This window comes from Chanos chanos, chromosome 12 (genome assembly GCF_902362185.1).
Source record: "Chanos chanos chromosome 12, fChaCha1.1, whole genome shotgun sequence".
Taxonomy (NCBI): domain Eukaryota; kingdom Metazoa; phylum Chordata; class Actinopteri; order Gonorynchiformes; family Chanidae; genus Chanos; species Chanos chanos.
This window is the reverse complement of record NC_044506.1, coordinates 15404663-15431152: the sequence shown is the minus strand read 5'-3', so window position 1 is coordinate 15431152 and position 26490 is coordinate 15404663. Positions and strand designations below refer to the sequence as shown.

At 41.2% G+C, this 26490-nt stretch overlaps 2 protein-coding genes across 2 annotated transcripts in view; one reads left to right on the top strand and one right to left on the bottom strand.

Annotated features, from left to right (window-relative positions):
- trioa (trio Rho guanine nucleotide exchange factor a) overlaps positions 1-16453 on the bottom strand; it is a 77399-nt gene extending 60946 nt beyond the window's left edge. Inside the window, exons 1-2 of the mRNA XM_030788729.1 lie at positions 16228-16453; positions 2659-2712 (exon numbers count right to left, since the gene is read on the bottom strand). Of these exons, the coding sequence (XP_030644589.1) occupies positions 2659-2712; positions 16228-16297 (124 nt within the window). The 5' untranslated portion in view covers positions 16298-16453. The remainder of the gene's footprint in view (positions 1-2658; positions 2713-16227) is intronic.
- Positions 16454-23387: 6934 nt separating this feature from the next.
- Positions 23388-26137, top strand: cfap90 (cilia and flagella associated protein 90). Its single transcript, XM_030789562.1, has 3 exons — positions 23388-23504; positions 23764-23880; positions 25958-26137. The coding sequence occupies exons 1-3, from the start codon at positions 23388-23390 to the stop codon at positions 26135-26137; spliced, it is 414 nt and encodes a 137-aa protein (XP_030645422.1).
- The last annotated feature ends 353 nt before the right edge of the window (positions 26138-26490 follow it).

The following is a 26490-nucleotide window of genomic DNA, read 5'->3' as shown; positions in this document are numbered from 1 at the left end:
CTCACACAGACTTATCATGTTTGGACAGTGATCTCCTGTGACTGTCAGATATCATTAAAGCTTGTGTGTGAGTGTGTGTCATGTGTTTGATTGGTACTGCTCGGGGAAGGAGTCTCTGATAGGAGGGGTCATGATCTCTATTTATAGACAACACAGCTGTACTGCTCTACAGACTGCCCTCAGTTTGCATGCGTAGGGTAACTGGATTGGAAAGAAACTACACAGTGAAAAGAGCACAGAGACACAAACACATCACTTGGGAAGTGGAATTAGCTCATTTCTTTAATTACTCTTCCCACCACACTGGTCAGTCACCATTCCCACTACACTGCTAAATGGAACCAGGAATCGTAACAAAAGTGGATTTCAGGTTTTCTAGCAGCTTTTGATAAATAGTAAATTATTTATGGTAGTTTTACCTGTTTTGGTTTGAATTTTGTTTTACTGCATTATGCTGAAAAGTTGGTCAATATTAGGGGCTGCGAAGAGTCAACTCCCTGAGGCAGCCATTTTGGATCAAATGTTTTGAAACACAAACTACCCTTTGGCAATGATTCATGAATGCTTCCTTGAGGAAGCTCGAGTACTGAAACTGGCTCACAAAGCAAGTGGAGCAACTGAGCAACTGCAGCAGCTGAGAAGTGTTTCCCTGTCCAATAACCACACGGACAGGTGCTTCATCAGCCAATCAACACTAAGGCAGACTCCTCATCAGCCAATGATAACAAAAGACAGGTGTTTTACTCTCCACTAACCAATGAGACAGGTGGAATTCCAACACCTAGAGAAAAATAAACATCTGTTCCAGCAGCTGACATCATTATAGCCTATGAGGTGATGTCAGTATAGCTCTCTCTCACACACACACACACACGCGCGCGCATGTAATAGCTACAACACGTGGAGGACCACAAACCACCATCTGTGTTTGTGCACAGAAACAACAACTCTCTTGCACACACTCAGAATCTCTCTTTCTCTCTCTCTGACACACACACACACACACATCCCCATATTTATGCTTGAGTAGAAGACATAAAAACAAACCTAATTATGATGAGCATCAACGGTGCTGACTGTGACAGCCTAGATCCAAATAATGGAACAGACTGGCTGGTAAAATATTCATCAATGTCATCATCAAAAAAAAAAAAAAAAAAAAAAAAACTTGTATAAAAAAAAAGAAAGAAAGAAGGGGGAAAAACAGCACATGCCTGTGTTTAGCGTTCCCTCAACCCCAGAGAGCTGCACACACACGCGCGCGCACGCACACACACACACAGCTACTGAGAAACAAAACACTGTCAGGGCCATAAAAGAAAACCAGAATTGTCAAGAAACAGACAAACAAACAAGCCTTGCTGTCATCTAACCTGAGATTTGGATGATAAGCGCGATCTTTGTACTTCAGCTGAAGTTTGCAGGAAAATGATTTCCTCACCTCTCTTGTTGGTACGAGTTGAGGTACAGCAGAAAGCAGCTTGATCGCCGATTCGATAAGTTTAATGTGCGTATGATATGTTATTGAACTCTGAGCAGGTCCAGCGAGACAAAAACCCAGCACATGAGTCAGGGCTTTCAATAGTGTGACGGAGCAGATATTTGCTGTAAAGTTGGCATTGTACGGCCGTGGGCGTGGGCCGGGACCGTGGTACGGGCTGAAAGCATGTCATATTAGGGGAGTGGGCACGGGCAGAGGCCTCGTCCGTCCAGGAGAATGAGGGGCGAGGCCTGCGCTTATTTTAACTCAACAAGTGTGACTGACCAACAGAGCCTGTGACTGTGTGAGAAAGCCTGTGGATCTCCGCACAGATATGATATTCATGTGAAGAATCCAGGGATATAACACACATCTGCTCCTATGGCAGCTCATTTCCCTGTAAGGGCTGGAGCAGTGATGACCTAGTTATCAGGCGGCAGCACTGGGCAAACAAAGGGCAGAGACTCAGACAGGACTCAGAGACAATACTGACAGAGGTGAGAGTCCTCTTCCAGAGTCAAAGTACAAAACGGTGGATAGAAGCACACAGACCCACCCACAGATTTTCTAATGAGCCGCTGAGTACAGACACGCTGCGATCATGTGACTGAGAAAGGCTGGGTGTGTAGGTGTGTGTTCTGCAAACACACAGACACACACACGCACACATATGAAGAGAGCAGGATTCCTGTTTACCCAGCACAGGTAATGTCTGCTTTGTGGTGATACCAGAAAGGGAAACTCAGTCACAACACAAGATCGCAAAAGACAGACAAAACTAATCAATCACTGATCTCCCTCATTCTGCGATAAGTTACAGTCAAAACAACACAGAATTCAAATCAACAGCGAGTTGGGAGTTCTCTAAGAATGGAAAAAAACAGCACGGAATCACACAAACACTTAAACAGGCAAAAAAACAAACAAACAAAAAAAAAAACGTAGAAAGAATGAAAAAAGCTTTGAAAAAGAAGAACAAGGAAAAAGAACAAAAGCTGTTACTGCAGTGTATTGAACCTGTGCTGTTATTTCCCATGAGACTGAAGCTTTTTAAGAACCACTTTGGATTTGTGGTCTCACTCAGGAATGAGCAAATACATTGGACATATGGTGATTATGAAAAGACCAAACCACTTAGATCAAACATTGATATTGTGTTAACACAATCTGTTCCTTACCTGTTATCTGACTGGAAACATCACTTCTGGGTTCACATTTTGGAACGGAACAGTCTGGAAAAAATAAAGAGAGTGTAAAAGATTGTGACCGCTAACATCGAACAACGTATTTTCATCTGGCACTCAGACATTCTAGAATTTTCTTGGCTGAAAATACTTTCTTGGCTGTTGTCACTATTTCAATAATGCCAAAAGATATTCTCTGAAACTTCAACGAGCAATTCAAAAATATGAATTGAATTTCATTTTCTTCTAAGAACTACTGTGTAAGCTGAGTGAAAATCAGTTCTGGTTGTCTTTGTCTGACAGCCATAGAATAGGTTTCCTTTGTGTAGTCCTTAAGTTTCTTTTCCTCAACAACCCTTAAGTGGACATTGAAAGTCCCTTATCACCAGTATGTTTATCTTGGTGGCTTGGTACTACTCTGTCTCAGGACGGGGGTATGTATGTGTGTGTGTGTGTGTGTGTGTGAGTGAGAGAGAGACTGTGGCTTTGTAAAACATGAAAACACACTTAAGCCGCTCTTAGCCGAGTTCTCGCAACCTTAAAACGTGACTTCAACTTTCTGCCCGGGCACCAGTCACTGGACAAAATCCTCTAAAAGTAATGATCGGTAATCACCTATAAACGAGCCGAAGCGGGGGAGGCACTGTGGGAATTGCGGTTTTATGAGGAGAGGGGAAGGGGGGGAAAAAAATCCCTCTGGCAAATATTGCATGCAGCAGTGATTACTTCAAACAGGGATGAAACGCGTGGCGTGTGAGGCCAGCATGAGAGCGGTCTGAGAACGAGCGGAGAACGGCCGTTGGCTTTTCTTCTCGCCAGTCTAAACACACCGCCCGTGTTTCACGCAGGCATAAAAGCAGCGCCGCGTGCGTCCAAACCCTGTCACATCACAGGTCAACAGAAGGGCCATGACACTTGGTCTGAATTTATGGCCCTGTAAATTGGCCTTCATCAGCTGGTTCTTCACAACAAAGGCTGAGAATGGAGAAGATATACACCTCTGACTGCAGCTGAGACCCAAAAGCACTCACTGCGAGACCCAAAACACTTCACAAAGACAGACAAGGGAGGACAAAACACATTTCTCCTCCAGGTTTTCTACATATTGCACAAATGTTAACAAGACTTCTTGACAGGCACATAAATAACACCTTAAATATATGTTTCCTTGTCATTTCACATACATGAGTGCTTATCTGTGTGTGTGTGCGTGTGCTCCAGACGGGAGCATACATCTGGGCTGTTAGAATGACATGGCTGTGCAGTGTGGCTCCCTCAGGCTTTGCTCACAGACAGGGTGGGGGTGGGGGGCAGGGAGAGCATGCCTTTCGCTGACAGATAAGGGTCTCTCTCTAATCAAACAGAGGATCTGAGGCAAACAGAAAAAACAAACAGAAGAAACCTCCCGTCCTCTTCACTCAAGACGCTGGTTAAGATACAAAGAGATGCCCGTCACCCCCCCCCCCAACACGCACACACACACAGAAACACTCTCAAAAACAGATCTCCCCGTTTTCATCCATGATGTCACCATCAGAGACGCTCCTGACTCCAGACAAGAGGGAGCGTAGTACAAATCACCTGTGTGAACAAGGAACAGATGCTAAAAAAGGCAGGAGGTAGAGGGGGGGAGAAGGAAAGAGAAAAAAAAAAATATGAAAAAAAAAGAGACAAGAATTCCAAGGAGAACTCCACCTTCTTTGAATTCCACTGAAGGAATTTTTCCTGAACAACATTTCTTTCCCTGTGACTCCAGTAGCCAGTCAGGGAGTGTAGAGGCAGAGTGTAACTGGAGACCAAATACACACATACTAGACATAGTTCCCATGTTCAGTTCGTGTCTGATGAGGAACTGATGAATTCAAGGGGCAGACATGGGGTTTTAGATCATACGACTCTGTTCCCATCTCAATGTTTTCATTTTCAGACGATACGGCTGAAAACAGGGCTGAAGAGTTGGAGCGGTGGTTTTAAAACAAGGTGCTACGATTACTTTCCAGATAATATTCATCAAAACGACATGAAAACAGTCTTCATGTATACATATACATTCCACAAACCAGCCTTATGAAACTTATCATCAAAAGCAACCTATTACAAGGCTGTTTAGCCTGAGCTGACTATTCCAGTCCAAATAAGGTATCTGTCAAAGCTTACACTACGTAGAGAGACAGAGTCTGTTTCCAATCCGCTCAGAGGAAAAGAAAGCCGTTTTTCCCCCCACTCACTCATTCACCATTTCCAGGACAAATTCTTCAATCCCTGTCTCTTAAACCTCAGGAAAAGAGTTTAAAAGCCGCTCGGTCACTCACAATGAACAAAGGAACCTCCTGTTGCTTCCCTCGCTGTGTATTCACCCAAAACCTCTCCAGCACTACAAAACACACACACACACACACACACAGGTAACTGTGGGGTCTCGGTGAAGTCACTTCCGTCTTTCTTTTCAGTGTGACCAAGCAGGAAATGAGAGAATCACTACAAACACAGGCGGTACAGGAACACACACAGGGAGAGAGACTCGAAACCGCAAATAGCTTTGGTTAGTTTGGAGAGTTGTGTGTGTGTGTGTGTGTGTGTTCCTCTAAAACTCAGGGCCAAGTTAATGTCACTAAAGGAACAAACAATAGTGATTCAGCCCCACGTGTGTGTGAGCAAGCTGACAGTGCCTCATGTCATAAAAACAACAGTCCTTATAAACTGAAAACAAGCCCACCCTTTGTGAGCGGACCCCTTTTGTAAGAGGGAGCCGTGTTGTGGAGCGGAGAACGGAGGTAGTCATCCATGCGACTCACACATGAATCATGTGTTAGAGAGGAAAAAGAGCCTTCTCTCCACCACATGCCTTCAGTCTGTCTCATTCGACTGTAATCAAGTTTCTACTGAAAACTCCCCCAAAAAGAGAAAACAACCGTTACTCCAGCGCACTCCGGCTAGGTTACCTTAAAGTACCATTATATTTGACTTTTTGGTTTCTTCTGAGAACGCAGCAAAGCTTGAGGAATTAAGAGTAGGCAAATGTTTGGATCTCTGTTAAATAAGGTAAAAAAAAAAAAAAAAAAAAAAAAAAAAAAAAAAAAGAGCCTGCCACTGAAATTAGGCAGATCTAAATGCTTAAGAGCAGATTCTGTGTGGGGTTTGTCATAGGTGACTGCAGTTAAAAAGCACTGATGTTCTAGTCTGTTCTAGATCTTTCTTGTTCTTTGTAACAGGACGCTTAGCCTTTGTTAACCATACTGTCTGAAGTAAAAGTAGTTTACACCCTCTGTATACAAGAGCTGATCACAGTTAGCGTGTGGAGTTGAGAAGGAATTTCAAACTACATGTAAATGAATCTTATAATATCATTGGGATTAACCTGTGCACTGTGTTTTTGACTGAATGACAGTTTATCTCCTTAATAATCTGAAAGGCCTGTGAGACTGAAAAATGGCAGAAAATGAAATTTAAAATTCAGTCAAATATGTAAATCAAGGCAAAACTGCTGCAGTCAACAATCTACACAAGCCAGATGAATGAAACTCTCTCTGTATTTGTAATATGATATATGCAAACCAAATAAGTCAACTGAGGGATGCTGTGGGGTTCTTTTTTTTTTTTTTTCATTCTGACATCAAAGGATTCCTTCCATATTAAACTAATGAGAAAATACAATAATTCAACAGATATTCCTGGAATGTGAACGTTTGAAAGGATTACCTAATTATCTGCTCTGAAGAAATCATTTGTGTAAATCAGAGATTGACCCAATACCTTCTAAAGATCAAAAGGTTGGACCATTCTTCACATCAGGGGAGCATCCTAAGCTCTCCTCACCCCTGAGTCCTCTCATCTCTCCCTTCTTTTCCGTTCACTGTGTGAGTCTAAACACAAGTCAGGCCCCTCCTGAATGTAGTGTTCGTCATAGGTCTATTTTTGGAAGTCCCTGCAGAGCTGCACCCAAAGGTCTGTCGGGGCCTTGGGAAATAGCCTGTGCTAGGAGAGCGTTAGCGTGACGCGCTGGGTTAGCGGGTTGGCTGACGTTAAGCCTGCTAGGGCCAACGGCAGAACAAAGACACGGGAGGGTGTTTGGAGTGTCATGACAAGCATGTCAATAAAGAAGGGTCCAAGGTCAAACTGCCAAGCAACGGAGAGACAGAGAGAGAGAAAGACAGGGATATAGATAGAGAGAGAGAGAGAGAGAGGTCAAAACAGTAACAGTTTAACACCACTCCCGGGAATGAACAGAGCAGAGAGTTTGACGGCGGCACACTGTTTTACAAGATGTCCTACTTTGAGACAATTTAGAGGGGGGGGGGGGGCAGCACAGTTTTATCTTTGGAGAGAGTAATTATCTCAAGCCTTTTAAAGGTTGAGTCACCATTTTATTTTTTTCTGAGAGTAGTCATTTACTGATAAAAGAGAGTCGGGGGGGGGGGGGGCATGACTGTGAGAAAAAGAGAGAGAGTGTAAACGTCACCTAGTTTTCTCAATGCCCCACCAAAAATCAAAGTCAGAGGATGAGAGAATACCTCTAAACCAGATTATAAACCAGACCATATACACACAAAAAAATGGGATTTTATTTTTTACCCATTACTCACTTAAAAAAAAAGTCCATTTGGAAACTCAACACTAATCACTTCCAAACAAATGTTTTTTTGGGTTTTTTTGACAAAGTGTTAAAACAAAAATTCCAAGTGTTCCAAAAAAAAAGAACATCCAAGATATTGACAGACAAGAAGGTGATGGAGGTCCATACGTGAAAAGGTGTGGTGATCCACCTCAGAATGATGGGTCAAAACCTTGATCCAGAGTTGAGAGATACATATGCTTGTTAAGGCTGTCACTGTAAGAATGAACTGTGCCTCTGGTTATGAACATCTCCCCCCACACAGGCATACAGTAACGTGATGTTATGAAGCAATCACACAAATGTACAACAAGCAAGGCCAAGGACTCTTGTGTGTGTGTGTGTGTGTGTGTGTGTGTGTAGGAGGATAAGGTTAGTAGAGGTCTGCTGGAAAGCAACGTCTCTGTTTATTCATCATAACAATGAACATAGTAAAACTGAAAAGAAAGAAAGAAAAAAAGAGGGATGGGATTGGGGCAAGGCTCTCTCTGTGGAATAAAAACACAGGAATCAATCAAAGGAAATGAGGGCAGAATAAGGGAGCTAGAGAGAGAGCCAGAGGCAGAGACAGAGAGAGACAGGGAGAGAGAGAGACAGACAGAGAAAGAGAGAGAGAGAGAAATCACAGTCATACCTCCCTATCCCTCTGTGCTCATTGTCTGATCTATTTTCACCCTCAATTTCTCATCTCCTGTCCTTTTCTGTCTGTCTGTCTCTGTTCTCCCCTGTTCCCTCCATTCCTACAGTTCATTTCAAGAAAAAAAAAAACTAGGAAAGAGACGACTGCGTCGTGGAAAAACAAACTACAGTAAACTTTTAAGAATGCTCTGCAAAAATGCAAAACAATTTGACAAAAGCAAAAAAAATCAACCGTCATGTCAATTTCACTTTCCAGATTATTTGGACTTGCAAGAGTCAGAGACAGATTAGCAGATAGATATTAATCTCTCTTTAAAAAGAACTGAGTCACAGCTATGACTGGCAAGAAATGATAGAGAGGTGTACAATACGAATGATGAGACGCCACGCGTCTCCAAACACGAGACGGGCTTTTTAGCCTGGAGGTTTGTCCAACAAAATTCATCTATGTTTTCACTCACACATCATATACACATACATATATACTAATGCCCATACTATGCAAGCTAACGTGTTACAGTCTGTGTGACTAACTGTCTTCCAAGAAACGGTTACTCGACTAATGGATAACACACATACAGTCATTCCGATAACTTAAGTGAGACTTTTTTTTTTTTTTTAAATGGAGCTCTAGGACAAATTTGTGTCTTACCCACAGGCGCGCATGCGCACACGCAAGCACAGATTTTCAGAGAAGTGAGCACAGAGCAGATGTGCAGACCTCTTGATGTTATATTATGTGGCCCACAGAGGAGAGGACTGAGTGAAAACTGTTAATGGCACACACTGGTGGAAGGCTGGGGAGTGATTGGGCAACTGTGTCTCTTTGTTTCAGTCTTCTCTTTTGAATAGACAGGTTTGTCCTGATGCAGGTTCCACACTGAAACATGCTAACTGCCTATTCTCAAGCCTACACAGTCAGACTGCTTGGGCACATTCTTTAAGGTTAATTTAGATATAATAGAGCAGCAACAAATGGCTGAACTGAGCAAAACGCTGTGCATAATAATAAAAATGACACAATAACAGTGTAGTATAATGTTAGGCAATAACTAAAATTAGCAAAACTACCCTACTGAAATAGTCTAGACTGAAGTGGTCAACTGGTAAAAAAAAGATTCTGAAGTGGTTGGTCAAATATCAACCGTGCCGTGTGAACGTAGCGACGTAACCTTCATACAATAGTATCACATAACTAAGAAAACCAATCATTTTACTAATAAGTGACTGGAGAAATGTGAAAAAGCAGAGACCACAATGGGAAGACCCACATTACTAGCACACAGAACAAGCTAACGTGGCTAAAAAAAAAAAGTTTATATATTATGATATCGCAATGTAACACAAAATGATAAATTCATTAAACAGAAGGGCACCTGAACGCTCCGTAATTTGCGAGGTCCACTCTGTTTCGCATTGTTTGCTTATCGAATTATTTCACTCATCCCTGTCACGAACGCAAACTGTTAATCCGAGGAGAAAGCGAAAAGACGGCTCCATTGACCGTTATTTCCTTTCGCGTAGCCGCAGCCGTCCCTGCGGCTCCCTGATGTTCGCTATCATTTATGAATGCGTGTAGCGCGACCGGGCATAAAGAGAATTCCGAACATAAATATTCTCGTTTGATTCTGTCCTTCATGCGAAATTCAGGGAGTGCACATGAGGAAATCTCTTAGTCTCCGAGGAGATGTCAACCCATTAAAAGTATTAGCGCAGCTCTGTGATTAAAAATTGATCTAGGCCTAAATCGCTCCTACAAACAGGCTGACAAATATGGTAAATCTCGATACAGTCTCAATGAAACAACTCCAGGGAGTAAACAAAACAGAAATGGGTTTGTCAACAGAGGGCAGATGTGCTGTTTCTGCTTGGAGACTTAAAAGAATAAAAGTTCATCTGCAACCCCTCTTCTGTAGAGAGTAGACAGTAATCTAATGAGCAGAGAATTGGCTGCACAGGAGTGGGGCAAAAGAGAAAACAATTGGAAAAGAGCTGAGCAGATCCGCAAAAGACACAAACAATGACAAAGATGGAACAGAACAAAAGTGGACACAGGAGCCCTCCATTGACCTTGAGCTATGATGAAAATACATTTAAAAAGAAAAGAAAAGAAAACATGCCTGTGAATATTGGGAAAATCGTAAATCATTCTTCATGAGATATCTTTTTACAGTGCATATAGTTCTTACAATGCTTTTGGGAAATTCACAGAACAGTAGACTGCCACAAAACACCAAGCACAAGAACTCTATAGAGAGAAATATATGGTACATAACTAATAAAACAGCAGAGTAGCACACAATGAATACAGCTGTGTGTTTGTGTGACCAGGGCCATATCTCAAATACAGAGCACAACAGGGTCGTGCTAAGATATCAACAATGAACAGAAGTCAAAGACAGGGAAGAGAGAATGAGAGAAAGAGAGAGAGGGAGAGAGAGAGAGAGAGAGAGAGAGAGAGAGAGCGAGAGAGAGAGAGCGAGAGAGAGAGAGCAGATTCAGGATCCAGAGCCGTGTGCCAGATCTCAGGCAGTGGGATACATCCACAGGGTCCTGCGCTGTGGAACTGGGCCAGACTGACGTAAGCAGCAGAGGCCTACAGACACAGACACACACACACACCCACACCCACAGACAAACACAAACACACATACACACGCACGCACACCTCTCACACGGACAGACGAGAAAGCAGCTTCGGCTGCGCTGCTGCCAACACTAAAATTTACCACACAACTGCAACAATTAAAAATCTCACTGGCTACACCACAGCACCTTTCTGTCTTGACAGGGTGGTAACACACAAACCCATATGTTCAGCAACCAAAGTTCAGCATCTGATCCATCACGACGTCCTCCCCCCAGGATCCTCCTAACACGCTGTCTTCAAGTGCGATTCAAAAACATTTATAACAGAGACAGAGCAACTTACAGGACAAGCTGCATGAAGTGCCCCATGTGAATGTTTCAGGTCTCGGAATAAGCATTAGGAACCCTGAGCTGTCATAACTGTCTCACATACGTCCAACTATTAGAGCATGTGAACGAGAAACATTTCTTCCCATTACCACAAACACTCAGGTTCGCTTAAGGTGCTGTTACCACTCATCTGACTTTGGCACCAAAACCTCAATGGCAAACACTTTCCTTTGGCAGCTTATGGTTGATAGTGATGTCATCTCTTTACAGCCAATCCCTGCCCGGCATCTAAGGGTCACATTATCTCCCAAAGTGAGAGAGTAACCGTTTCAAATAAATCTGTCTACCTTTATTATCATTGGCTGAGAGGACGTGCTTCCTACTTTGTTCAATGAGAGAGTGAAAAGTCCAGGACGTTTCTGACAGGAACAGGATCCAAGTGTGGTTTTAGAGACATTTCATCACACTTTCATAAACACATTCTATAATTAATAATGACATAAAAAAAAAAAACCAAAAAAAGATTTATTGTATTTAACGGAGTAAGGGGTAAGTCCCCACTTTCACTTCTGTAGATCTATATAAATGTCCCTTGTTTCACTTCCCTTAGAATCACAGAACCCAGCACCGCGCCCACAGTAGATAAGGAGCGTTACAGGAACAGAAATAGACCTATACAACTAGCAGTCATCTTCAATACGTTTCCTCTTAATTACTCACTAACTGATCACATTAACAAACTGATCACAATACCAGAGAGGTATGGGCTCACTTTAAACGCTTGACACAGCCCACCCAGACAAAGTGAGAGGGGGCAAAAAAAACAAAAAAAAAACATACATCTGCTTAACGGCAGATTACCAAGGGTTAAGGATATACAAGCAGAGAGATAGTAAATCCCAGGCCGTGATTCGATTTGAGGCGGACTGTAATCTAATGAAGGCTCCTCCATCAGTTCCCCCCCACAACAGTGCTAATGCATTTAGATGGATCCCCAAACGCAAGCAAACCATCGCTTTGGCAGTTCCACATTCCTATAAACAGAGCGGGTCCACGTTTGAGAGACCTTTTTTCTCACTTACTCCATCTTTCATTCAGTGCTCTCTCTCCCTCTTTTTTATGAAGCCTATACGTCTTATTGTCAGCGGCTGTCCCTCCCTTTCCCTGTCTGTATAGCTGAGGAATCAGAGTCCTCTTCCTCTATGCCAGCAGACAGAGAGAGAGAGGGGGCACTGAGTGCACTGTTCTAGGCCCAGCCAAATGTAGGTCAGCACGACCTTTCCTCATCACACACAGCAAGAAGGAAGGAGAGAAGGAACTGAAAGAAAGAAGAGAGAGAGAGAGAGAAGATGGAGAGAGGCGAGGGAGGGAGCAGGATAAATTGGGAGAGACAGTGAGACACAACAGAGACATGGAGGGAGGGTAAAGGAGACGGGAAAAAAAAGATACAGAGACGCATCACTAAACTCATCTAGTTTTCAAGGTGCTGCAGTCATACGCAGAGATGGACTGATGAACTCCCTGCTCCCTGCAGTTACTCACATGATGTCTAACTGTCAAACAAAATTCATAACGTGCCACTCTAATTAAAAACGCAACCGCTAGCCATGGACATCCACTGTCCAAAGCATGCCACGAGAATCATCATCCAGCCTGAGAGACATAAAACGGAAAACAAAAGCTGTCATCGGTACTGACCCTGATTCTGAATGACTCCATTCTGACACAACAAACACTGATTAAAATATATATCCACATAGAGTGAAAGGAGAGGATAAAATCACACCACAGACATTATCAGTGGACGAGACGATTTCTGGTTATAGTCAGGATGAGGCCTGTACTGTAGAGCAGTTTAATGGATTGCTAGCTGAGTAGAACAGGAGGTTTCAGTGAACAACACCAGCATGTATGGGATCAATATACATCAGTGGCTATAACCTCAGGACCCATGGGAGCGTATAGTGCACATAAAGAGGAAGATAGTTTTTTTAAGGCAGAGATGGTTAAGAGAACAGGGGTAGCTTATATCACCCAGAATCCGGAAGCTTCCTTGGTTTTAATTTCGTCAGTGAAAGTTATCCATCAATCGACCTTTGGCTAACACAAAATACCGCATCACAGAGAAAAAAAGTCTAAACCAGGACTTACACGGAGAGAAACAGTGATGGTGCATTAACCGTAATCCTCATGAACAAAACAAGATAATGATTAGGTTTGAAGAGGTTGGCCTGATACGATACGTGGAAAGTTACATTGAAAAACAATAAACAAAAAAAGTCTAACCGCAAGTTTCACGGCAATGCCAGAATTAAAACACGACAGACCGAGAGACACAAAGAACCAGAGAGAGACGGAGAGAGAGAAAGGGAGGAACTAAAGAGAAAAAAAAGAAAGAAAGAGAGAGAGAGAAAGAAAGAAAGAAAGAAAAAAAAATACTGCCCGTGGGCCTCTTGCATGTTCAAACATGACAGCATACAATAACAGTAGGAGAGAAAACGACAAGGGGAGGGAGAGAGACTCCACACACAGAGGAACAACAGGCACGGCAACAGCTGAGCAGCAGAGGGGAGTGGACGTGCTGGGGGCTACGGGGCCTGGGCTTGAATGTACAGCAAAACATGGCAAGAAAAGAACAGACACTGGTTACTGAGAGCCGACCAACTGAATACAGAAAATTCAATCAATCGTTTAGACCGGTTATATCACAGCCGTTTTCATTTGGCTTTGAGTACAACCTAGTGAACTGTTAGTTTTAATTTGGGAGTAAACGTTGGAGATAAAAATAAAGTCACTTACATTCAGCAGCAGTGGCACTGACTCAGGCTGTCATTCACTGCGACTGTGCCCAAGCTGTCAATCACTTACACTCCATTTCTGTATAACGGTGCCAGTGATTATCATACAGCAAGTTGTCAACCGTGTTAGGAGCACTCAGTTTAGTCTCCTAGACCAACTAAACATCTTAGGACTGATGTCTTCTCAGTCACAAATTGACTGGTTTAACCAAAGTTTTATATACAAACACTTTTGTATACGCAAAATAGGAAGATGAGATCCAGACCATTAAACAACAGTTATATGGTATGAAATCAGAAATTAAGTTTGTAACAAAGATTTGTTCATTCGCTGTGAAGAAAACCACATACATACAATGTATTTGCATTGAGGAGTTCTTGGGGGCCACAAACCTTTAGATGTTTTCAAGTGGCATGTTGGTTAGACTTCCTCCTCACTTTACTACTTCCTGATACATTATTAACAGCCACAGACAGAAATCACAGCATAGCTGTGGTTACGTGTGCCTGTCATATCTAGAGAATCTATGATGCTGTCATAATAACATGTCTCCCTTACCCTGTGATGACTGAAGACCTGGAATATTCCAAGTCTGAGTTTTTGCTTTAGTCAACCCATTCCAAAACTACAGTTAGCTGTCCCCACTGGTGTCTTCACCAAGGGAACTGGCACTACCTACTGCAGTGTTGTGATATTCTACGAATATAGTGTTCTAAATCCTCTTTTGAAATTCTTTTTCATACAGAGGTATGAAAGTAGTTACTGTGGTGCACTGTTCAGAAACAGCAAAAACATAACACTGATCACAACCAGGATGCAAGAAAGGGAGTATCAGAAAAGGCCCAAGTTTTCCTTTCGTGGGGTTGCCTCTCTTATCTTAGTATTCTTAGTGTCCCATCCAGGCCATTCATCTGTTGCCGCGAAACCCTTGGGTAAAATATCGACCGTGGCCTATACATGCGGTTTATTCTAGCAAAGGGTGCAGTTATTACGAACGCGGTGTTTAGTTTTTGCAAACAGTGCCATTTTAGTCGTAGCGATTGATGTAAATGGCCTGCATCGTGTTTCTTGAACTGTCCATCTTTTAACCTTGGTAGGGGTAAAGCAAGTAACCAGATAAAGACAGGCCTCCCTGGTTTCTTGCATACATCTGGCTCGGTAACGGCATAACTACTTGGCTTGTGTGCTTCGCTTAAAACGCTTCATTAATAGTTGGTCCAGAAGCCTACTGCACTACTCACTAGAAATCACGAGCTCTACGTACAGATGTACCATGTGTTATGATATAGCTAAATGAAATTAGCTGCCAAAACACTGCTGATCGAAAGACTGATTTCTCGTGCTCGTTGAGCTGACGTGGGAATGTTAACGTTACACTTTTTCGATTCAAAAATTTAACCGGTCCACAGAATATCCACAAAATAATTGTGCTGAAGAAACAAGACAAATGACACTGCATCTTCCTGATCGCTAATATCGAAGAGCAAGGATAGGAGCAAATCCTTAGTCTAGATGCCACGCCACGGCATTGTTTACATTGCTAGCTAGGCTAACAAACAAGGAGCGCTAACTAGGTTAGCTAAATTACATAGGATAACGATAAAGCAACTGGACTTGCTAACCTAGCGTTGCTTATTACTAGGTTAGCAAACCCTGGCTGGCTCTATAGCTGAATAACTAGTCTTAATCTAACTGGCGAAATCTCGACCATAGTCTGCTAAGTGCTGCAAAGGAAGAGAGGAGCAAATGAATAGTTTGTCGGAAGGAATTATATAGGTCATTCTTGTTCTACAGTTAAAGAAACATTCTGGCCTCAGCACCTTTCATAAATTACGTTAACTTTTATATTGAACAGAAAATGTAACCAGTGACACAAATAGGCAAGCATAAATTAGCTAGGGTAGCTGAGAGCTTTAGGTTAACTTCTACCTGGTCACGCAACCACGGTCACAGCTGTATATCATGGATAGGTTGCTATATACGATGACTATTAATACTCAGTTTGAAAATACAGTATGAATGAGATTCTGTCCATACACTATCATTATTCGATCACAACATGGGGGCTAACTAATCGAAGGGCTGGCTAATTATCCTGGCATATCGTGACCAAAAAAGAATGTGTATAAGCAGTCAAAAGTCTACAAGCTAGGTTACTATAGCTAACGTGGTTCGAGTACCAAGCCTGCATAACTTAAAAATAAATAAATAAAAATAAAATCTAGGTTAGTTTAATACTCATCTATTGACTTTCAGCGAACCATACTGAGATAACATCAGCTAATGCGCTAGCCTAGGAAGAGGGACAGGTTTTGGGTAATACAGCTACAGTGATTTTCCCCCTTTCTTTCAACCCACAACAGTTTGTGAAAAGTAGAATGCATTTGTTTTTGTTTGTAAGAACAGTTGGTTTCTAAAAAGACGAAATGTAAACTGCTCGTAAGTGGTTTGCTGTCACAACCCAGTACAGGTTGATGACTGTGGACCACTGCCTTGGGAACAATGTCCCTCACTAGTACCGTGCCCTTACAGCACCGTCAGATCGCAGGCTAGCTAAACCCAGTCAATCCACCCATACCGATTTAGGGGCTTACCAGATTTGAAGAACGCCGCTATGTCGGCCGCGTCCTTAGCCGTCTCCTCAGCTCCTTCCCCCGAGCTCATGGCTATCACACAACACACTGAACTATTATCCAAATGTTCAGTTTGTTCCTTCCAACGAATGCAGAGCAGAAAAATATCCGCCCCTCTGACTCGACACTGATGTGACACGGATAGGAAGGATCACTCCTTGATACTGGAGACCATCAGCAAGCCTCCATCTTGGATAATACAAATTAACAGCGCCGGCCGGTGGCTCTTCCGAGCGTATCCGAAAAGGAAAGTCGTCGAAGACGGCAGGGGCGGGAGTCGACAAGGGGACCTCCGGAAATTGGAATGGAAGAGCTCGGATTTACTAGCTATGACACATCTCATCATCTCATCCCAGAATTTACCGTAAACAGTGACTTAACATCAAAACGTCGTTTATTTTGACACTTCAGTAATTATGCTGCACTTTGTTCATCTTAGTGAAAGTGAACAGTTACGTTTCCGATGACAAATACTCATGTGTCTCCAGTTTTACACGCTCGTCGGAGCAGTGAAGACACAGCGAAGAAGCACTTGGAGTGAAACGCGCAGGTGTTGTGAACTCTGTACAGAATTCAAAATCCAGAGACGAAATTAAGGCCGTTGGCGCAAGAATTATACAAAGGAACGAAATTTGTAAATGATGATTCTAAAGTTTCGGTGTCCCTTAGTAAAAGAACACTGATGTCCTGTGTGTAGCTATAATTGTGACACAACCAAATTTTCTCTTGCCACTTTACCTTGTTTGGCTGAGTTTGTGTCTCGGAATTTTGAGTGCATTGCACGTCAAGCACAATAATTGTCCTCGCACGGTTTGTGCACTTGTTAAAGAATGGATATTTTGTGATTCATGTAAGCTGTGGCCTATTACATGTATGTATTGTCATGTAATTTTTGTTAGTTTATTTAAATAGCAGTGAAATAAAAATATAAAATAAAAATGGAAGTTGAGTTAGACACCGCCTTGTTTTTATGGTGCGAAGCCTGAGTTGTTAATAACATTGCCATTAATGGAAATCTCTAAGTGTGTTTTCATGATAAGGTCCTAATACTTAATGGTGTTTAATGATACTTGAAGGTAAAATGCCACAACAAAATCAGTACTTATTTCACATATGCATTAATGGTTGAATGAGTAATTATTGACAAAGAGAGAGAGACAGAGAGAGTTTGCTTTAAGTCTCGAATAACGAAGCTGGAGACGAGCCATGCTCACTCACGCTGTAAAATCTCGCCCTTAAAACATGTCAGGCAGCGCCCTCTTGAGGATGAGAAATAGCCCTCTCCAGTGCTACCGAAGGAGAAGAAAAAGAAGGTAAAGTAAATTGGAAATTGATGAGCAACACTGGAAATATGTCAGCTACGTAAACTTATGGAATTATTCTGAGTTCACTGTGAGTTCCTGTGAAAGACATTTTTAAAATAATGTCAAGGTGAAAATGAATCATAACAATTGCTGCCCTTTATAAAGAAAACTATACCATGTGGAATAAAGAACCGAATGAATTATGGAAACAGAAAGTTTACTGAGCTTAAAGTGTCACTGGGGTACTGACACTGACAGTGTGCAGCCACACATTGAGAAATAATAGTTTGCTGGCTGAAACACATGTTAGTGACAAATTATTGGGTGGGTTATGTTCCATTGAATCCATTACCAAAGAGAACTACACATAGTGGTAGGACGTATGTTTCCCCATAGGTTGGGTGCTTTGCCTTAACAATCAATCAGTGAGGGGAAAAAAACAAAACAAAAACAAAGTCAAAACCATAGAAAAGGCAGCACATCATTTAAATTGTCTAAATTAAAGCAAATGAAACATCACAGCATTAAATCATTTTACTCACTTGTTTATTACTACATGAGAAAAACATGTTAATGTCCAAAAGCAGATTGGGCTATCTCGCCTCCACTATGTCAAATAATGGCAAATTGTAGATGCCCCTTAAACGAGCGATTGACCTTTTGGTGAAATGTACCCTTGAGGCTGGCACCACAGAACCCCTCCCAGACTAGACTTCGTTTACTCTTTTGAATGTCTTTATGAGTAGCATTTTTGTATAACCCCGTAGGAAACACAAGTTAGTGGTACAGTGGAAAATTGGGAAAAAATTCGGATTTCTTTATTTAATAAGTTGCTGTAGATGTGATTCGTTTAGGATTGAGCAACTTAATAATTCCTGAGGAGATGGAAGGTAAAAACGATCCCCTTTTCAAAGCAGGGTGTAAGTTCATGTACTTGCACTTGCAGTACTGATATTTTTGTTTAACTTTATTTTAGCGTTTTAACTCTCCATATATCCAGCACTGCATGTCTGCAATTACACAATTTGATAAGTGTTCTATAGGAACATGACATACTGTCTGAGGTATAAAGAAATTCAGTTGTACCAGTCTGCCACTGAAGTTTAAACCATATATGAATGTGATTTCCTGGTGACACACCCAATTACAAACAGCACTGACATGAATTGTGAGCTATTGCATGTGGGACATATATTACTGAAAGGCAAGGAGTTGCCTGTATGTATGAAACAAGAAACAATGGAAGGGGGGAGAAGAACAACAGTCTTTTCAGGAACACAGATTCCTTGTCTCTTTAACCTCAGATGAGCAAATCAGCACCACCTGCTGACTGTTGGCGGAGACAACAGAAGGATTCGTGAACTAATTCCCTGCCCTTGTGTTTTTGACAACAGTGTGAAAAAGGCCACTCAGCCCAATAATTAGCTTGATTACAAGCATAAGGCTGAAGATATTACCAATGCTTACAGTGACATCTTCCTGCAATGACCCAATTTATAAAAGCATCTCTTGATTAGACCTTAAAAGAAAGAGCAAATGCATAACAACGACAACTATACTATCTTAAAAACTTGAATAAATTAAAACAAAACCTAAATGTATCAAAAAAGCACAATACTCTGAGCTTATTGTTTCTTATAGCACAAACAGTATGGCCTGTCATTTTTGTTTCCATAAAGCACTGAATAATGTTAATGCATTATTTCTGAAATGAGACTACATACCTATGACTATTAAGTATGTATAAACTATAAAGAGTATTCTACCTCATGCCTTGTTTATAGGTTCTTTAAAAGTAATTTTCATGTAAAGGTTTATTGAATCTTACATTGATGTACATGTGCCAGTGCCTGATTTTTCCTTGAATAATATTGATTTAAAGATCCCTCAAATCGATAATGTCTTCCTTTTGCAGAGTCTAGATGATTGTCTTTGAGTTTTCCCCAAATTATTCCCCACTTTACAATTCACTTTGAGTTTATATTCAGCGTGTCACCACTACCTCAAGTGCCATCCACACCTTGCTACAGCATTGAAGTTTTATTAGCATGTTTTTTTTTCTCAACATGTGGATTCTTCAACCCCTAGCAAATTTTTACAACAGTGCCATCTCTAAAGTGTGTATAGAATCAGATCTAGTTTTATGTGTAGTTCCCAAAATGATAAGAGGTTTTCTGTGTGCTCCACCAGAGGTCACACTCACATCATGACTTTTGTTAAAGACAGATCTTTGCCAAACAAGCTATCATTAATGTCAGAGTCTTAAACATTCTCTCCTAGCCTGTTATGAGGGTAACAGACAAATATCCCTGATTGCATGTTACGCACACAGGTCATAGAGATCATGTTCCAAAATCAAAAGACATCTTTGCCTCTAGCGACTAGAACATAGGAAGTTCAAGTTATAGTTTCACACATTCGCTGTTTTCAGAAATTAAAATAACAAGATAAAATAAAAATGTAATTACATAGTTATTGGAACTGTATAGGAAAAATTGGATATTGCTTGAAACTAGCAGACACTATGGGGAAAAAAAGTACTGAGAGGGTTCTGTGGATTAAGGGCTGGTTTTCATTTAACAAGGAGTAATCGAAAGCTGACAGACTATTGGATCTTTGTTTTGAAATGTTGCAAATGCTATTTTGGCTTCCTGCTCTCGCTCTAAGTACTCTAGCCAGCTCTTTCAGCTTTTTCACAGCTCTTGTGAGGCTGTATATTGGTAATTCAATATTTTGCTTTATTGTGTAGATAGGAGGCAGAAAAAAATACTGCATGAGGTTTTTCATTTCTACCCCACAGCAAACTAAATATCATTATCAGACCTTTTAAATGTCAGGCTAATAAATGTATATCTCAGGGGTTTTGACTCAAGTAAATCATGACTATGAAAAAAGGCAGCTCTCAGTCTCCTTCTCATTCTATCTCTCTGTCTCTCTGTCTCTGTCTCTGTCTCTCTCTCTCTCAGTCTATGTGTCGAGCAGACATGGCACTATAAAAGTAAGCCATCAAAAACTAGAGAGGTAAAGAGAGAGAGGTAAAGAGACAGACAGACAGACAGACAGACAGACAGAGACAGAGAGAAACATAGAGTGGTAATAATGTTAGACACTGTCTTAAGACATCATGATGTAGAAAAAGAATTCATTTTGACTGAGTCTGTTGAGTGAGGGGATAGCTGCATGAGTTTGTGCCTCCTGATTACTAATTGTCTGTAAGTGTAATTCTTAACGGCTCACCAGTATCTCTGTTCTATTCCAGGCTCGCTCATCATCATGTGACAGCTTTTATTTGGATATCCCACAGCTCCAGTGTAATTATGTGGATGAAGGGAGGGATAAAAACAGCAGGTGTGTGTGTGGGAGAGAGAGAGAGAAAGAAAGAGAGAGAAGAGGGCTGTAATCCAAGATGTCATTTTCCAACACAGCATGGTTGTCCTGTAAGCGATGTTGTGTGTATGTATGTGTGTGTGTGTGTGTGTGTGTGTGTGTGTGTGTGTGTATACGGTATGTCAAATGACGCATCAAATAACATGAGTTTGCAGGTGCATATATGTATATATATATGCATGAATGTTGTATTTCTGATTCTATAGTTTTCTGCATACGGAAGGGCTTGATCCATACCTACAGACCACCTGTTTGCAGATCTACACAGCAAAGATTGCTACCTTTGAAGTGTCCTGATAATTTGTTAAACTAGTCTAGGCTTTGCGTCATTATTTTTTGTCCTTATTGCTTTTTAGCTCCTCATCTATATCTGTATTCTGTACATTAATGCATTTTGAAAACTAGACTCCATTTCCCACTCTCTTCTCTGTCCTTGGTAGTCAGGCCTATTTCAGGATAATAATTCTATTTCTTTTATGCAAAACAACTAATTTAAAGATTACTGCTCGTTGTCCATCCCACTCTCTCCTGTGGCCTTGGCAGTTAGTGCCAATGTCAAACTGATAGATGCGTTTCTCGAGGGGTTTAGGCTTGAGTGAATAGGGGGTTCTTGGTTTGAGTGGTATGTTTGCCTGTGATTGTCCATTGTTCACGGCCTTCAATTTGCATACAAATGCGGATGGTGGGCTGGCTTATTGATGACCTAAATTAGGTCTCTAGGCAGTCCCCATGAAACTGCATTTCTCTGGTACCCACTTGTCCAATTGCATTTACCAAAAAATGCTCCATCAGTTAAGGAATGAACTGCAATGTTCAAATAGGACTTGACATAGCAAATCTGCTGGAAAAGAAATAATAAGAAACATGTCAGGCCAAAATAACACAGACCGATATGATGTTGTTATGAGGGGGAAAAATGACCATTGAGTGTTAAGAGATTAACTTCTACTATTCGGATCTGTGATTACAGTTTCACTCCTGATACAAATTACATTCCATGTGAAATTATTGGCATGTAATCAACGCGTAGATAAAACGGCTGCTTTGATTTGAAGAAAATTCCCTAAAGGTAGAGTTACTCGAATTTAAATGCGGTACTGAAACCAGGAAGAAAAACATGGTGAAAGTGCCCAGCGCACCACCATTGGCGATTATCAACCGATATAACTGTGACGCACGAATCATGCAGGCTTTCCAATCTCTGTAATGGTCACTCTGATTTAAACCCTCATTTACTGTCATTGTTTCAGAGGTCATGGGTAGCATGAACATTATCGCTTGAGCCCATAGGGCAAAAACACATACTATAAAACACGCTAATGTCACATAGTCACCGCCGCGACGCACTGGAAGTTGGAGACATTCGGGAAAGCTAAGGAGAGCTGTGGATAGCATGGGCGACCATGGGTGGGTATCAGTGGTAATGGGGATGATGGAGGTTGAGGTATTGTTTTCATCTGCTCCTTGTGTTGCATCACCGATACACTTAACTCGTATTCATTTACATTAGCTTCGCCACAGAAATCTAACGTTAGTGAGGGAGCACATTACATTCCATAAGTGTCAACACTATGAATTATAATGCTGTGTTTATCGGGCTCAGAAAAGCGACACTTCTTATGTTTTAAACTTTTTGTTCCCTCGCAATGTCACGTTCAGGGTGTTATAAAGCTTTAAGCGCGCGCTCGTCTAGTTATCTAAGACAGACATTAATGTTTACTTTCAGAGTTTATTTGGAAGTATAACAATATACTAAAACCATTTTATTTTGCTGCGTGAAGGGGAACAAATAGTGTATGGGTTCAGCTTTGATGCGCGGTAAACTGTGAAAATAACGATGTAGCTCAGTTCTTGTTGAAAACAAAAGGCTTTTCTGATTGTTTAGATTTTAAACAAATATTTCATTCGGGGATGGGAGCAGCCTACTCTTCCCCACGAGTACTTTTAGAGAGCTCTTCTAAGCAAAGGCAATGAATGGAACAATAGTTATAGCTATGTTTTTTGTCACTTGCAAAGCCCTCACTAAGTGGTGCTTGCTATAGCCAGTCATTGTTTGGCCGTTATTTTTGAAGCATTTTGACCCCTCTTTGCTGGACATGCTGACCCTCTTTCTAGACCCTATTGTGCTTTGTTGTGACATGCCGAATCACAGTGAATCGACAGAATGAAAGAAGATCATCAGTAATACTGACTGGCACTGCTTTCAAAACCACCCACTTTCGGGGACATAAGGCCATGTAGACTCAGAGGTAGCAAACACATAATTATATATGTGTATGTGTGTGTGTGTATCACGCCTTCAGAAGTTTAATGCAGTACTGACACACGGATATTACTGCGACTGCGTGCTCCTCTGCTTGTATCTAAGCAACCATAGACGCCACTTTGTGTTTGTTTTTGACGTTAAACAGGCTAAAACTGTTGCCGAAAATGGATGTCTTATTGCTGTCGAAAACAAAACCAATTTCAACATTGTCTGCGTTTAGTTTCATTCCTCCAAGAAGGACCGAGCCAAAAGAGAGAACATATTTCAACTCCAACTCCAAAGTAACTAGCCTACATGTCGTTGCATTTTTCACTGCATTTTTATGTCCCTTGGCAGACGTTTGGCCAAAGCGACTTTAACAAGAGAAAACAAGCTTAATTCAACGTATTTCAGTACGGAAAACCAGAGCTGCGCTTATGAAAGTATTCAAAGTTAAGTGTAACTCTCTGTCAGAGTGGCCTGGTTCTTCGCTAAGTTGATGTAGGCTACATAGTATTATCAACGAGAACTATCTAATGAATAACATGTTATTACATGCAGGCGCCGGAGACATATCTGTATGACTGCATCCACAGGCGAGATGAAGGCTATAATAACAAGCTGCACAGAGACGACCGTGAGCACGCCAAGAGCAGAGGGCTAGACATCCACGCTGAGGTAATTATCTTAAAACCCGCCTTATGGTACCATAAACACCTAGAGCCTGCTCAGAAACTAATTCAGTGTCAGCAGGTGTGTGAACTTAGGAGCTGCCACCAACAGAGAGACTGGAAACCATGCTCCAGACTTGTAGTTTGCTGGCAACAGATAACTGATATACAGACCAATATATAAAAAGTAAAGAAGAAAGAGTGAAGAGAGTACATAAAGACACTCTAGTTGACTTTTGGACACATTGTGTACTTTTTGTTACTTTGCCCATTGTTGGCCAAAAATTTCAAGAATAAATTTTGGCCTTCGTCTGTCAGATGAAGGCTTAAATGCTGTGACAACATGCCTTGTGCTAAACATTCCAAACATCTCGACAAAGCAGTGACCAGTTCATCACTTTTTGTTCATGAGGACACATTTCTCATTCAGACAGTGAGTCGTGTGGCTGGTGGCAGACAACAAGTTACTGTTTGACTGAACATTAAACTGAGGAAAAAGAGAGTGAATTAAGTGACTTTGAGTATGGTGTAACAGTTGGTTGACCAGTCTCAGAAATTCAGAAATAGAAACAGAAATAGCTGACCTCCTGGGTTTTTTCAAGAACAACACTGTCTAGGTTGTAGCAACAATGGTGCATCAAACGAACAAAAATCACCCAATCTGTAGCGGTGCTCTGGGTATAAAGAAGCTCACTGATGAGAGGTCAAGGAAAAAGGGCAAGATATTGGCACATTGATAGGCAGACCACAGAGATAACGGATAACAGAGTAGTATAACGGTGATGTGCAGAGAGCTGTTTCAGAGCAAACTTGTCGCTCCTCGTCACGGATGGGCTCTGGCTGTAGATGACAACATTGGATTCCACCGTCAGATAAAAACAAGAGGCAATTCTGGTGAGCACACAGTCAACATCAACAAACAATTGAGGAGAGGAAAACATTACCTGGTCCAATGAATCCTTGTTCCTGTTGCACCGTGCTGCTCTGTAGAGTCTGGATGCAGTATAAGCAGCTTCAGTGGACACCATACTACCTGGTGCCAGTGGTACATGCTGGAAGCAGTGGTGTAATGAGAAATGTTTTCTTGGTGTATTTTAGGTCTGTTGATATTGGCTAAGCAATGTTTGAATGCCATGGCAGATCTAAACTTCGCTCCTGACCAGATGCATCCCTTCATTACTACAGTTTACCCTTTATTCCATGGCTACCCCCAGCAGGAGAATGTGCCATGTAACCAAGTACTAACAGTGGTTCCAGGAGAATGGTTCCAGGAACGTTACAGCAGAGTAGCCTGTGGGGTCTTTGCACTTCAACATAGTAGAGCATGAGATGGAACAGGCCTCTGAGTCTGTGCCCTTAAGAATATCTCTTAGGTGTATGTGACATAAACTAGACCACTGTCACCAACCCAAACCACTCCCTTAGCTTATTTCTTTCTCTCTCTTTTTTTTTAATGTTTAAATATTTTCAAATGTTACATATTTTCAGCCATGTTACCTAGAACACCTGAAATAGATGATCAGTTGTCAGTGGTTATATGTGGCTCATGTCTTAAACCTTCCCTTCCATAAAAAAAACCTGTCTCTATTTTCCAGAAATATCCTGTGCGTTACAAAACTTTTGAAAATCTTTCAGAAGGCACTCTTTCATTTTTCTTAAAGTAAAGTGACACAATGACACCGTTTGGGAAGCAATCTACTGGTCATTGAGTTGTATTTATTTAGTAAAGACAACCAGTGTCATTGTTACATTTTACATTGTTCATAAAATATTTCAAAGAGTGTCCTCTGAAAGATTTTCGGAAGTTTCTTTATGCCCAGTATAATTCAGTTTACAAAGGGGAATAATTTTACATGCATGACTCTTTAAGACTTAAAACAAAGCACTTAAAACAAAGACCTTGTGTTGATCGAGTCACGGTTGCGGTCACCCCTAAAACCTCTGTCCTTGTTTTTAAGAAAAAAATTCTATTTTTAAAAATGTGATAATTTGTCATCTGTGTGACTTGAACAGCTGAAACCAAAGTCAGTTATCTAATGTGAGCATAGTCTTTCTCTCCCCCCCTCTCTCTCTCTCTCACTCAGGAGTCATCGAGGCTTGTAGCGGTATTGTCATCATCTGAATACGGGCGACGGATGCCACCGCCTCTATATAAACCAGGACGGCAGTTTGTTCGTGTGGCACGCATACGTTCTGAGTTCTACCGGAAAAATGGAATAACACAGACAGTGGAGCATGGCTATGGATCTGTTGTTCCTGTTTAAAAAGGTTTTTATGTCTTTCTGAAAAGCAAGAGTGTCAGAGCACACAATACATTTTCTTTGCACACTTGTATTAAGGCAGATAGGTGGATTAACTAGACCCACATAGTAAAGATGAATAATATTACTGAGACATTGAACACAGTATACAGGTTAGTACATTAATCGACTACAGAAATAAATATTTATATATAAATATTTATATATACATATACATACACATACATACATATATATATATATATATATATATATATATATATATATATATATTTTTTTTTTTTATATGTTTCTCAGAATTGGATTCTCTTTATGTAAGTTTGTCAGGTTGTCACCTTGCAATGAGTGCAGTTTCC